Source organism: Sceloporus occidentalis, unplaced genomic scaffold (genome assembly GCF_023333645.1).
Source record: "Sceloporus occidentalis isolate IW3139 unplaced genomic scaffold, rSceOcc1.0.p SCAF_8, whole genome shotgun sequence".
NCBI classification, from domain to species: Eukaryota; Metazoa; Chordata; class Lepidosauria; order Squamata; family Phrynosomatidae; genus Sceloporus; species Sceloporus occidentalis.
The window spans coordinates 46,106,344-46,121,703 of record NW_028316988.1 but is presented as its reverse complement, the minus strand read 5'-3'; the positions used below and the strand labels follow the sequence as shown (position 1 = coordinate 46,121,703).

General features: G+C 42.1%; 1 protein-coding gene across 1 annotated transcript; it reads left to right on the top strand.

The window, feature by feature from the left end:
• Positions 1-5,425: 5,425 nt before the first annotated feature.
• Positions 5,426-14,712, top strand: LOC149308825 (syntaxin-3-like). Its single transcript, XM_089536526.1, has 2 exons — positions 5,426-6,504; positions 14,408-14,712. Exon 1 carries the CDS (start codon positions 5,516-5,518, stop codon positions 6,413-6,415), a length of 900 nt encoding a protein of 299 aa, XP_089392652.1. The 5' UTR covers positions 5,426-5,515; the 3' UTR covers positions 6,416-6,504; positions 14,408-14,712.
• Positions 14,713-15,360: the final 648 nt, after the last annotated feature.

The window sequence follows — 15,360 nt, the reverse complement described above, 5'->3', positions numbered from 1 at the left end:
TTATTTAAATGGATCTAACTATCGGTAAATTGCAGCCTTTTTCACACAGACAAAAAAAATTAAATTGGTCAACTTAATTCAAAGGAGGAATGCAGCAAACAGGCATTTTTCAAGCCACCTGTTTTATAATGCTGGTGCTCTTAATCCACTTTTAAAAAACAGACACATCTCAATAATTTGGGAATTACCATATCTCACTTAGTGGCATTTATAAAGAAAAAATCAAATGGAGGCAGAATCGTTTCCTTGAAAAATGATAGCAATTTCAGAGATGAGGAATCCAGAGAGAGTCCTCGGGAAAGCTGGCTGTTAAAAAATCTTCCTCCCTCTACTCTGACCCCCGTTTTCTCATACAAGAACATCCTAAATCCACAAAACAGTGATACCTTTATTGGAATAACCAACATGCACAATATAGATGTTGCAAGCCTTCAAAGCTCCACTGGTTTCTTCATCAGACAAAGAAAGAAAGAAAGAAAGAAAGAAAATGTCATAGGCCCACATTTTAAGATTTTGTTGTTCTCAGTTAAGATGGTATGTTAGGATATCCATACATTCAGGCCACTCCAAGTTCTGGCCATGTTGTTGTCATGTGCCTTCAAGTCACTGACTTATGGTGACCCTAAGGTGAACCTATAGTGGCAAGGTTGGTTCAGAGGAGCTTTGCCATCACCTTCCTGGAAGACAAAGCATCTATCTGAAAATCCAGGAAATGAAATTTAAATTCCATTAACAACACAAACATCTACTTTCTTGTGTAACCTCTATTCTTAAACATCTCCATGTTTTTGCTGCTGTGAGTGCAATTTGGATCAAGAGGAGGGTTTCTAACTCAGGAGTGCAGCACATGCTTGACATCCAAAAGGTCCCAGATTCAATTTTGCAAGATGGCTAGAATGCATTCCTTGAGACTTCTATGCAGCTCCATCAGTTTTTGGATTGTTTCTGGGCGCAATTCAAAGTATTGACCAAGACCAAAGCAGATTTAAAGCATCCCTCGAATAAAGTGAAAATGGCGAATAATTGTGTGAATGATTATCACACACAACTGTACAGATAAAGCAATATCGGAAACGCATTGTCGCTGAAATCCCAAGAGTAAAAAGATGTGCATTAATGCTTCTTTGGCCCCATTCCCACTGGTTTATAACGCGGATCAGGATGTGAATCATGGTTGCATCGTTTCCATTTGAGCGCACATTCGACCCGCATTGCTCCGATATCGTTCTGACCACTTTAATGGTGGGTTTTGTGCGATTGTATGAAATCGTTTTGCATAACTACACAAATTTTCTGGGATATTCACGGGATAAACTCCCAGTCTCCTTTGTGTGATAAACTCACACAATCTATCAAAAAACTGCAATCCTAATCTCAGGTGTGCTTCTTCTGGGTTCCTTCTCTCCGTTGTGGGTTTTGTTCTGGATTTAATGGAGTTTCTCTTGCGTTGTTCCTTCCCGCATTTCCTTCCCATAAACTTCAGAAATCTCAATTAGATTTGTTCTTCTCTCTTTTTTCCCTTAGGAACTGGAATTGAGTCCTTAGTCCCAGGAGAGGCACAGGTAAATCATTGACAGAGATCACAGACTGAGCCAGCCACCAACACACCAGCATCGCAAGAGCAAGAGGGGAAGCTGCCGATCTGGAACTAAAAGAACCATTCCCAGCACAACTGGAACACAGTACAAGGAACAGGAATACCGAGTCTGTGCTAACTTGGCAAATCTTTAACATCCTTCCAAGAAAGGCATGAACACAAAAGTCCCTTTAGTAGCTCAAAGTACACTCATATGGACTGTACCTTCTACTTCTATTGTATTCAAGAGGCATATGAATTACTTTCGGCTCCAAAGCATGGCCGGAATGTCTCAGCTGGCATAATTCGTTCTCTGCTGAATGACAAAGGGAATAGCTGGCAGATTGTAGAGATATTAGAGCAGAGTGGAATAACCTAGATATCCTAAAGACACTGAATCCCATCTGATCTTGCAAGCTAAGCAAGGTCAGCTCTGCTTAGTAACTGGATGGGAGACCGTCAATGAATGCCAGGTGCTGCAAGCTATATTTCAGAGACAGGAACTGGCAAAACCACCTCTGAATATTCCGTTCCTAAAAAAACACTATGAAATTCATGGGGTCACCATAAGTCAATAGGAGACTTGAAGGTGCATGCATACATAGAATGGCGTAGTGGTTTGGGTGTTGGATTTTGGGAGATCTGGGTTCCTATTCCAAGTCCAAGTTAGGAAAAAGCTTTCTGGGAGATCAGAACCACTCTGACCAATAACTTGTGCATAACATTGGCTCGAACAAGACACACTATAATTTCAGCATCCTCATCCTATGGAGTAGGATGGAACACAGACAAGAGGGTGGCTAACTTGCCCCTATTGCCTTTGCCCAGAAAACATTGCAAGTAGCAGAAAAGCGCTGCAGTCAGATTGAGGAAGACACTTCAGTGATCACATGTTCATATGAACAAATCCAGGACCTTATAACTGGATCATACATCATGAATGAAATGGACCATGCCTATTTTCACTATCAAAAGACTAGTGACCTCTCATTAGTCTAGTGATTCCAAAATGTGGATAATGCTGTACTCATTTGACATGAGCTATGTAACTGGACAAGAATGGAAGGATGTGGAGGCTCTGTCTAGGCAACCATTGGCAGAATGCAGTCAGCAGAGTTCTAGAACAGGAACATGCATCCCACATTCATTCCATTCTAAGAAGCCTTCCACCATGAGATGCTCAATTGCAGGTAGTCTGGCTGTATCTGGGTAATCGGGGGGTCCTTCACACTAACAGTTGTACTGATATGATTCCACTTTAGCTACCAAAGCCACATCCTGTGGAATCTTGGGATTTGCATTTTAGAGTATTGCCATGGTAGCTTTTGCAGGCTGGTATTTTTATATATATATATATATATATATATATATATATATATATATATATATATCTCCCTGCCAATATACAGTAGGAGCTCATCCTCCCATGTTCACAATGCATACCAGTATGTCACAAAGTGCTATGTATGGACAGAGGAATTGGTGTCCATACACAGGATCTCCACTAAACCTGAATAAATATTAAACAAATGCTCAATATATCTGCTAGAAGCTACTTCATATCGTGAACTATTAAAGCCCTAAGAATTCCCTGGTAGGCCATGGAGAGAGGTGGTACTACACATCTTTCATGATCAGATACATCTTTTAGTGCATCCCAATTGACTCAAAAAGTTCCAGTTTGTTTTCCCCGTTTTCCCGGTTTTATACTGGAGTAAAATAAAGGTCGGGTCAGGTACTAAAAGAAAATATTCTGGGACAAACAAAATGCGTACGGCTCTCCAAAATAAAAGGGGAAAGAACAGGAACAAAATCCTCTCTTTTAAGTCTGGATGTACCCCAAATCACAGGTAACTGCTTCTGTTTTCCCAGCAAGGCATCCTGGAACAAGTGGCTGTGTTGATCTAAAACAATGCCCAGCAGTTTTTATCTCAACCAGGAACATACCGCAACACACCATTGCTGGAAAACCCATTTAGTTCTCCATTCACTGTGGGGAATCAATGCTAAACTCAGAGGAAACAGAGGAGTGGCAGATTATGTCATAGCCCCTACTAATAAAACAACAATAACAGTCTTGGCGACTTTCACCCTGCCAGCCCTGCCTGCACCCATAGACCTCAGAACTGTTTGTAAGGTGTTTGTAACTGTTTGTAAGGCCTTGACATTGGTAGGCAGGTTGTTGTTAATTTTGCCTGCTTGCAATGAGTGGGTGGATTTCTTTTCCCATCCGTTGTCATTGAAACATCCTCAAATAGGAAGAGTCTTCGAAACACAATATGTGCGTAGACTGTGTACTTAAAGCTCCATATATTTGGTGGAGCTTACTTTGAGGCAAGTGTACATATGGCAGATTGCAGGCAGACTTTATTATTTCTGGTAAGGCTGAACAGCTTAATGACAATCACTGCCTTAATATTTGTAGTGGTTAATCGCTGAGTAAACACCTGATTGATAATGCCTGAAGAGGCTCAGCGTGGTGGCCCAGTTTGGCCAGATTATTTCAGAATGGCTCAGCATCCCACACTACTCATAAGAGCATAGAGTTAGAAGAGATGTCATGCAGGAAGACACAATCAAAGCATTCCCAACAGATGACCATCCAGCCTTTGTTTGAAAGCCACCAAAGAAGGAGACTCCACCACTCTCCGAGGGAATGTCTTCCACTGTCAAACAGCTCTTACTGTCAGGAAGTTCCTCCTAATGTTGAGCTGGAATCTCTTTTCCTGGCACTTGCATCCATTGCTCTGGGTCCTGTTCTCTGTAGCAGCAGAAAACAAGCTTGATGGTTAGCCTCAGTTTGGGATGACATGGGCCTAGGCCTACAGGACCTGAGCAGAAGGTTGAGCCAGAGGGTTTTGGAGTCATTTCATCCACAGAGTTGCCATGAGTTGAAATTGATGCAAGAACAACAAAAAAGCCTCAACTAGAGTGGAGCCATGGAATTAATTAGATTTATCTATGTATTGACTCACCATTGAACAATTCATTTAATGGGTCTATACAGTACTTTAAGTGAGATTAACCCAAAGGATTTCAGAAAACATCCAGGGGTCTGTGTTGGCCATGCAGCAAATTTAATAACATCAAAAATCCACCCAACAGTGATACCTTTATTGGCCAACCAAAACACGCAATATACATGTTGCAAGCTTTCAAAGCTCCACTGGCTTCTTCATCAGGCAAGGTAGTAAAAACCATACAGGAGGGAAAAAAATTGAAGATGTTAGTCATAGGCCTGCATTTTGCTGTTTTACAAATCAGTTCGGATGGTACGGAGGGGTATCTCTTGCACGCTGGCACCTTCTCCTTCTGGCCATGCGGCAGCTGGGAGATTCTCAAAGTCCAGGAAATTTAACATCCATTTGCAACATAAAAAGGTACTTCCAGCTAATGATGATGATGATGATGAGGCAACTTGTTTTTTTTTTAAATCAGCTGAGCTTTTATTCATTCCTGTGCATGAACAATGTGATTGTGGATTCATGAAATACACACACAGCTTCTTGCGGCTATTAAATGCTGGCAATTCATGTTTCCGTAGGGTCACCTTTGGAGTCGGCTGAGTCTGGTTTGAAATGTCCCCTCCCTCCCTTTCATGTTTCCCCATGACTGCACTCAGAAAGTTCATTCCTGAAGCTTATGTTCTGCCATTGGGCTGCGTGCCACCCACACCTGGCATGGAATCTAGTCCAGCCGGTCGGAGTTAACCATGTGATAGAGAGCAAATGCTGGTTTTAGATGCTTATGGCCAGGGTCAATATTTGCAATAGCTTTAAGGGAGGGAAGTTTTCCTTTCTCATTCTTTCTTTCTTTTTTTTAAAGGCCTTCACTGACGCAAAAGTTCCAAAACTCTCTTAGAATCCTTGTAAAAGCTAATGGGCATGCCTGACTCTCCTCCTCTTGTACAGATGCCTCCAGCTTGGAGGAGAGCTGAAGATGAAGGACAGATTAGAGGAGCTGAAGAACCGAGTGAATGAAGACGCAGATGCTTGGGATCTGGACTCGACTCTTTCCTTCGACAACCCCATTTTCAAGGAAGAGGAAGGCAATCTCATGAGCAAAGTGTTCCAGGAAATTACCAGCCTCTCCTTAGCTCTGGATAAGCTGGAAGAGTTATCGGAGAACATTGACAAGAAGCAACAGCAGGTACTGTGCTGTACCACGGAGGAAAGCATTTGTGAACAGAAGAAAGAGCTTGGTAAGGTTAAAGACTTTTTCACCAGCGAGGCCAAAACCCTTCAGCCAAAGCTCAATGACATCCAAGAGTCCCTCACCAGAGACAGCCGGCAGTGGCTGGCCATCCACCGCATCCGCCATAACCAGCTCTCCGTCCTGATCAACCGCTATCGCGAGATCATCACCCACCATTATGCCAAGGAGACCCAGTACGTCGAGAAGCTGAAGGAGCAAATCAGGAGACAAACAGAACTGGCTGGCTTGAGTCTCCAGGAGGAGGACATCAAACGCCTGGTGGAGAGCCCTGTGGCACCGCGCATCGTGGGCCAAGACTTGGAAGTGCTCAAAGCCAAGCAACACCTGGCCATGGCACAAGTGCGCCACCAACAGCTGCTTGACTTGGAGGCCCAGATCAGTGAGCTGCACTCCCTCTTCATGCACTTTGAGGTCCTGGTGGCCGAACAGGGGGAGACCATCAACAGCATTGAGTACAATGTCCTCCATACCCTCGATTACATCTCCCAGTCAAACGAGGAGGTCAAGAAAGCCCTCAAATACGAGCGGCAGTCACGTTTTTCTGCGGCATTGTCAGCATTACTCAGCCTCTGTGCCTGCTGCACATGTATTTCATGCCTAGCAACTTCAAGTGTGGTGCACTGACTCAAAAGTTGGGAGGTGGGCATTTCCTCTGAAGGGAAAAAGCACTGGCAGATAGCACTCCAGAGCATTTGATTTACACATCAATGCAGGTCAGTCCAGGGTGAATGGGCATCTTTGGGGCAGATGCATCCAGAAAGACTGTACAATGCACTCCTGTGTTGACAGAGGTTGTCAAGTGTTTTGTTATGTTTTTAAGAACATAGGAAGAGGTTTTCTAGGTCAGATTATTTTTGCCTAGTATCCTATTTCTGACAATGCACAGCCAAAGCCCTATGTAGGCCGTGGAGGTGACACATCTCTCCATTTGGGCATTTCTAATGGCTGTTATACAGTGTCTTGTATACGTCTGGAGGTTCCATTCAGCTAGTTGTGACTAAAAGCAATAGATAGATCTTACTTGCAGTGGAGGATTCAACATATGTTTCAGGTGGTCACCATCCAGCTCCAAAAAAAGGTACATGCTTGCAGACACTGTCTCATTTTTTTATGCCTTTGTCTGTTCCAAAACAGACTTTGCTTGGGAAACACAGGGATAGTCCTGCCATCCAGCATGGAAAAGGACATGCTTAGGGTACTACAGTATTCTGATTTGGGTGGGCAGGATTCTACATTGGTTCTGAAGGATTCATCAGAAGGTTTTAATATTTTGGATCTAAGAGTGGGCTGCAGAATACAATGTGGGATTCAGTTTAGCCAACAAAATATCTAGGGTTGACGTAGCTGACTTCTAGCTTCAGTTAAACTCTACATATTACTATAGAGAGTACGCTTATAGCAGCTTTGAGAAAGATGTTTGTAGCATAAGCTTCCATAGACTCAGCCTATTTCATATTAGGTACATCTCATGAAGTATACTGAGTTTATGAAATGCATCTATTAAAGTTTACTGAGTCTACAAAAGCATATGCTATTACAAAGTAATAATGATAATAATAAATTCTTATTATACAGTACAAAACCTCTTCCTCCCAGTCTCAAAGGTGCTAAAAGATCCCTTTGTATAGTGATGCAGATTGACATTGCCATGCCTTTAATTCTGGGAATTGCTGTAATACAGGCTGCTCCAAAGAATGCACTTGTAATCTGGGATCAAACTTTGTTCTATTTTTCCTCCCCTGGCCTTAGCCTTTCTTTTCTTCTCCTTATTACTATTTTTGCAAGGAATTGCTGATAATTCTTACCGTTTGTGTCCCTGTAGTTTTAATCCATGTCCACATGAACAAAGAGAGGGGCTGTTTTTCCAATCAAAGACGAGGTTATTGTACCATTAAAGGAAAAGCAAAAACACCCAAGAACTCCACAACCATGATTCAGATTGCTCTTCCTCTTATCGGGAATACTATACTGTATGAATTAAGGGTGTCAACGTTTACATTATCTATCTCTGTGTAAATATAGAGATATCCCTCATCTTTTGGTCTCCTGTTACACAAGGATACACAGGTCTTCTCCACTGAGTTTGTATTTTCGTAGTGTGAGGGCGGAGGTGGGATAATGACCCCATACCTTCCAACCATCTTCTATTCGAAAAGGGAGAGTCCCAATTTATCCTGTGCCCTTCCACCTTTTAAGCTCCTTTTAAAATGTCCTCCTCTTCCCACTTTGCCTCTTTGTCCTCAGCTTACTTCAATTGCTGCAAACTGAGTTCAAAGTGCAAAGGTGGTTTGCACTCAGTTGGCTCAGCAAAGGAAGAGGAATGGGAGGAAACCTGCCCTTCCCAGTGGACTCAGGCAAAAGCAGACTGCTACAGACTCTTCTGCTTTATTGTAATATATTTTTCCATCTCAACCATGCTCTGACGTTACTTGGCACCATGTGTCCTGGTTTTCACCTGTGAAATGTTTGAGAGCATGCCACCTCTACCCCAGCCCTAAAGGAGAACTGCAGCTAAAGTCAGAAGCAGCGAGGAAACATGGCTGGAGATGAAGTGGATGATGTCTTCCCCTTCCCAATGGGCTCAGACAAAAGTAAACCGTGGCAACCTCTCCTTGCTTGTGTGTTCTTCCTTATTTATAATGTCTGTGATGTTGACCATATTCTCATTCATGTCCTGGTTTTCACCTGTGAAAAGTTGGAGATGCTATGAGACTGTGGACAGTTCAATTCTATATTAATGCTCGCCTTTTGTATGGTTTTCCTTGTATTGTTCTTAGACTGTGAGCTGCTTTGAGCCCTAATTTTGGGGGAAAGGCAGGAAATAATAATAATAATAATAATAATAATAATAATAATAATAATGTGTCTTGAGGTACAGTATTGCTTCCAGTTTGCATGGCCTAAGCCCTCTTCCCTTATGCCCACTCCTTGCCCCTTGGTGCTTCTTGCTAACCGCTTTAGTAGTCCTGATGCCATCTCCTTTCTAAAAAAACACCAACATGTATGCTTCAAAAAAAGTAACTCTTTAACCTTAATAAGTTGCTGCTTCTGATTTCCCAAGGGAAAACTAGAGCTAAAGGAAAATGTGTTCCAACCAAATCTGCAAGGACACAATTTATCCCACCATTGGAACAGGGTCATCTTTTGACGGTTTTTGTCACCTTTCATTTAACATCAGGATATTAGAGTTAAGGAAGAGCCCCTTCAAATGAGCAAAATGTCTCTGGTCTGGAGTGCCGGGTTTTTTTCCTTGCACAAAACTAATTTTATTTTGGAGATCTACATAAACGTTGTGTTCATCCCGAAGCATTTTCTGGGAACCCCTGGCATTGCCAACGCCACTTCATTTCTACTCCCCATGTCAGTTTAAATGAGCCCAGCATTTTCTGACATGAAATGTTATCTCTGCTCGGCCGTATTATTCTGGAACTAACTAAACAAAACTAACTCCGTAAACAAAACTATTTTTCCAGGACACAGATTCAACAGAGACCGGGTGAAGGAAATAGAAAAGGTGGCACCAAAACAAAACCATCCCAATGTTTAACTAGTGTAACACTGCTATGGTACTTTAGCATTTTGACACTCCAGAATAAAACCAAAGAAGGCTCTGTGAAAACTGTAGAAAATAGGGTTTTTTAAAATGTTGCACTTTTAATGATGCTAATCTGTTCTGCGTCTTTTTGGACGATTCTGCACAAGTGTGAACTAGATGTGGATCGGAATCAATTAAATTTGCCCTTCGGCCATCTGGAGCGGGTCCATTTTGAACCAATTCATTCATGAATGTGAACCACAAGTGGGTTATTTTACAGGGAAAAAATGTGATCAGGACAAATGTAGAGGGAACAACACTCTGCTGTCGAATCGATCCATCAATTCGGATCTCAAACCGCTTTTTTTGTAAGTGGGAATGAGGCCAATGGCTTGCTGAAGCCACTCATCATTGAGCAGAGGTGGCATCATCCTACCACAGCTCAGTGGCAAATGGCTTCAGCATGTGCTTATATTCATCCTCTGAAGTGAACTTTCGGAGCTGTGCAAAAGATTATAGGTTTCCCCAGATACACTTAAATGGCAGCTCTAGTGGAAATCAAAAGGAGAGAGGAAGAAAGGTGATTTAGCGATAAATGAGGTTTGAACAAGTCAATGCCATTCTTCCCCCCCAAAAAACACGAACAAAACCCCAACCCCAAACAAAAACAAAAACAGAACCAGGATAAAACATGAGGTCGAAACAACATTGTTATCTCACAAACACAGAAGCATGGTTGCAAAGGGTCATTGCGATGTTTTTGTGTGTTGCTTTCAGTTATGTTAATGAGACTCTCGAGGCTAAACTCACACTACGGCTAGAAGAACCAGGGGTCACTGCAAAAGTAGATGATGGTGTGAGTAACATATTTAAACCCGTTATGGACACGGATACATATTTGATATTTATGGGTAAGCAAGTGTCAATTCAGTTCTGCAGATATGTTGCAGAAGCATTGGCTTTGGCATGAGGTGTATACTTTAACATGCTGAGAAGAATACTAGCTTTCATTAATGTTGGTCAATCTTTTATCCCTTGTATCTGCAAAGAAATATCTACTTAAACTTCAGGAGTAGATGGAAGGTCCATAACTATGTAGCTCCATACCCACAAAAAGGCAGAATCGATAGTCGAAATGGGTGAATGGGTTTTATGTGCATACTTTATCCAGCAGCTATAGATCTAAACTTGGTTGCTCATCTCAGCTAAGGTTGATCCATCAAATAAATGGGATTTACATAAGTGTTGACTTATGGTACAGCAAGTGACCCAGTGGGCTTGCCGTAGTTGTGTCTAGTTAGAAGTTAATTCTCTAGTTGGCATTTAAGCCATGGTTTTCCTGTCTTGGGGACAGAATTTAAAACACTGAATACTCCCTGCCGTGATCTTCTTGTGTACATTCACGTCACTTCTGACTTATGCAAACCCTAAAATGACACTAACATGGGTTTCTTTGGCAAGATTTATCCAGAAGAGGTTTGTAATTTCCTTCCTTTCATGCTGAGAGAGTGTGACTTGCCCAAGGTCACTCAATAGGTGAGTATGGATTCGAACCCTGGCCTCCCAGAGTCCTAGTCCAATATTCAAACCACTAGACCACGCTGGCTTGCTCTCTATTATTGTTAACAGCTGTCCGGTTGACCTTGACTGATAGTAACTCAATGAATGAGGAACCTCCAAGTGTTATCAATAGCCCTGCTTAGGCTTTGCAAACTCAGGGCTGTGGCTTCTAGGATTGAGCCTATCCATCTGTAATGGGTTCTTCTTCTTTTTCTACTGCCTTCTTCTTTGTGTGTGTATGTGCCTTCAAGTTGTCTGTCAACTCATGGCAACCGCATGGATTTCACTGGGTTTTCTTAGGAGTGGAATCCTCAGAGGTGGTTCCACCCGTTTCTTCTTCTGAAATATAACTGACAAGACCTGGTACTCACTGGCGGACTCCCATCCAAGTACAGTTGGAAAAGTGTGCCCAGTTGTGGTCACCACAACTCAAGACAAACTGGAGCACGTCCAGAAGAGGACAACCAAAATGGTGAATAGTCTGGAAACCTTGCCTTATGATGAGTAGCGATTTAGGGAGCTGGGCACATATAGCTTGAGGAAGAGGAGTTTACGGGATGACATGGCAGCTCTGTTTAAATATTTGAAGGGATGTCATATTGAGGATGGTACAAACTTGTTATCTGCTTCTCCAGAGACTAGGACACAGAGCAATGGGTTCAAACTACAGGAAAAGAGATTCCACCTGAACATTAGGAAGAAGTTCTTGATGGTAAGAGTTGCTTGACAGTGGAATTCGCTGCCTCTGAGTGTGGTGGCATCTCCGTCTTTGGAGGTTTTTAAGCAGAGGCTAGATGGCCACAGGGAGTGCTTTGACTGTGTATTCCTGCATGGCAGGGGGTTCAACTGGATGGCCCTTAGGGTCTCTTCCAATGCTATGATTCTATATGGCAAGATTTGCATCCATCTCTTTCCTCTTGCCTGGAGCTGAGGTCATTGCAACTGGAGAATTTGCACCTTTCTATCCCTCCTGGAGATGGTCCCATGAAAACCAGAGACAAGGCAAGGCCCTGATACCTGGTGACCCTGCAATGATGACAACTGCAATGATGACAACACAGCCTTTTCCTCAACAGCACGTTGCTCACCTTTTATACAAAGAGAGTAAACAATGCTAGAGTAAAATATAAATCTCCTGATTCTTGGTTGCTTCTCCCCGCCCTGCCTCCCTCCTCCATCGTGACACCTTAGATCCAATTCATTGTAATGAATGAATGCATTCATAATAATGAATGGAGTTTGACAGCTCATTATCGGCAGGAGAATTATGGCTGAGGAGCAGTGAATCCTCTATATTTCTAAAAGCTGCTCACTGCTGCGCAAAGGTTTTCCTATATAAATTAACTTGCCTACAAATTGGACACACATAATCCAACACGCTGGAGGAAGCCGTATTAAAAAAGATTCAACTCCGCAGTCCAAGGAACGTAGACTCATTTTGGCAATCCAGAATATGCTTTATTCAAGCTGGCCTCCAAGATGAAAGAAAAGTAGTTTTTGGAAATTCTCAAATTCTTTACTGGAGAAAAAAATCATGCTTTGGTAATGTCAGCAACCAACAAAACGTCCATTGAGAAAAGTAAATAATTGGCTCCCCCACAAAATATATCCTCCAATGGTCCCCATCTGGCAGAGAAAACCTGAGTAATTCTCTGCCATCCCACTTTTCATTTTCCTTCAAAATGGCCCAGTTTTTCTCTCCTCCTCCCTCTTGGTCCTCAGCTTACTTCGGTTGCTGCAAACTGAGTTCCAAGTGCAAAAGTAGTTTCTACTCAGTCATCTAAGAAAAGTGGAGAGGAGAGAAGACAAGAGGAAAGGGAAGACTGCTCCATTCCCCTGTAGGCTCAGGCAAAAACAAACTGCTGCAGACTCTTCTATCATGTTCTTCCTTGCTTATAACTTTTGGCATCTTGACTACATTCTGACATTACTTGGCTAAACATATCCTGATTTTCATCTTGAGATGTTGGAGGGTGTGTGACATGTAAATGGTTGCACCAAGATGCACCTCTCTTTCTAATACCAAACTCAGGTGCTGAGCGTGGCTGCTATTTTCTAAAGTCAAAGGAGAGCCATGGAGAAACAAGAGGGTGGTTTCAAACAATGTAACGGAGCCACGGTTGGTTGGGTTGAATTACTTGGATGTTTTCATTCAGTGAAAGAATGGCACCATCTAAGCCACTTCCAGTCAAGTTTCCCTATTACTTCTGAATTTAAGTGCAACTCTCATTTGAAGTATGTGGATAAGGGTAGCATACCCTCAAACATTTCACAGATGAAAATTGGGACACTGTAGCCAAGTGACATAAGAGTCTGATAAAGATGGAAAAAGCTATTAATGAGGAAGTAGCCATAAGCTAGGAAAGGCTGCAGCAGTTTGCTTTTGCTGGAGCCTACTGGGAAGTGCAAAGACTTTGCCCCTTCTTGCATATTATTATTATTATTATTATTATTATTATTATTATTATTATTGTCATCATCATCATCATCATCATCCCACCCTCTACGCCTTACGGTCACCGTAAGTCAGAAATGACTTGAAGGCACACAGCAACAACAAACATTTGAACATTAAATTCAGTGTGCAGCAATTGAAGTAAGCTGAGGACAAAAGGGGGAGAGTGGGAGTAGGACAGAAACACTGGGACGTTTGAAATGCACCCCAGAAAGTGGGAGAAGAGGGGATTAATTGGGACTGTCCTTGCCAAATGTCTGAATGCATGCTAAGGGCCTTCCCTGTGGTTTCTGATATCACTGGCTTGTTGTTATGTGCCTTCAAATCTGATTTATGACTTTCTGATTTATGACAACCCCAAGGCCTTAAAACCTATCAGGGGGTTTCCTGGGGCTGAGAGTGTGTGACTCTCCCAAGGTCACCCAGTCGGCTTCCAGGGCTGAGGAAGGAATTGAACTCTGATCTCCATAGTCGTAGTCCAATGCTTAAACCACTACACCACACTGGCTCTCATCACTGGCTACTTGACACAAAGTGATACCGAGGCTTGCCAAAGTTTAGAGCAAAGACCTTTTGTATGCAAAGCAAATACCCCAGACATGCAGGGCTAGCTGTGTTGGCCAGTTAGTAAATTCAAACAAAAATCCACCAAACAGTGAGACCTTATTGGCCAGCCGAAATGCACAATATACTTGTTGCAAGCTTTTGAACCTCCACTGAAACCCAGGAAGAGTTATACTAAGTTTTTGAATGTGTGATTGTGTGATCTAGAAGCCATTCACATTTGTGTGCACAAGCCTTTGCTGATCCCTAAATAGAGTTGGTGCCAAATAGAAGAGTATTTAAAGGTCTTACGTAAAGGGTGGCTGATCTAACAATTAAACGGCCTCATGTCTCCATCTGATGACTGCGCCAAGATGTGCTGGCACTGAAGTGAAAAATGTCCTTCAGCAAAGCAAAGCGATTGGATTTACATAATCCAGATAACCTAATCAGTAAACTTTATTCTTTGGCGGTTCATTTCCTGGAAAGCAGTTATCTTGTCCTTTTGTCTTCCTCTTTACAGAACTGATGTTTGAACACGAGGCAGTTCAGAACTAGAATGCAATTTTGTGAAATCGTAGAATCATGGAAGACACCCCAGAGGTCATCTAGTCCAAACCTGTTCCATGAAGGGACCCAATGTGAAAGCACCCCTGAGAGGTGGCCATCGAACCTAATAGTGTTTTCACGCAATGGTTGTTTGGTTGTGTTTTAACTTTTCATTAGCAGGTTTTAAGATAATCTTGCTTTTAATCTTTGACCATCATACTTTGGACATGAGATGGCGTGACTCATTGGAAAAGACAGGTAAAATGGAAGGAAGTAAGAAAAGAGGAAGAACACATTTCAGGTGGATTGATTCAATCAATGGCTGCCCTGAATAAATATAATATAATATAATATAATATAATATAATATAATATAATATAATATATGCTATGCTATGCTATGCTATGCTATGCTATGCTATGCTATGCTATGCTATGCTATGCTATGCTATGCTATGCTATGCTATGCTATGCTATGAATAGGCAAGAACTGAACAAGGCTGTTGGTGACCGCAGAGCTTTGAGATCTCTCATTCATAAGGTCTCCAAAGTTGACCTGGAATCAAATAACAACAAAATTGTCTTGTGTACCATTCTGGGAGAAAGGTGGCATATGGATAAGAGAGTAGGATGAGTAAATACATGAATAAATAAATGACTTCTTTGAAAATCTCCGATGAAGGAGAGTTCACCGCCTTCCAAGGTAGCCTATTTCACAGTCCAAAAGCTCTTACTGTTAAAAACTTCTTCCCACTGTTTAGTCCGAATCTCCTTTCCTGGAATTTGAATCCATTGGTTCAGGACTTACTTTCTGTAACAGCAGAAAACAAGCTTCATTGTCCACATGGCGGCTCTTCAAATATTTAAATATAGCTGTCATATGCCAAGAGTGTATTGTATGGGTTTGAGAGTAGGACTAAGACTGGAG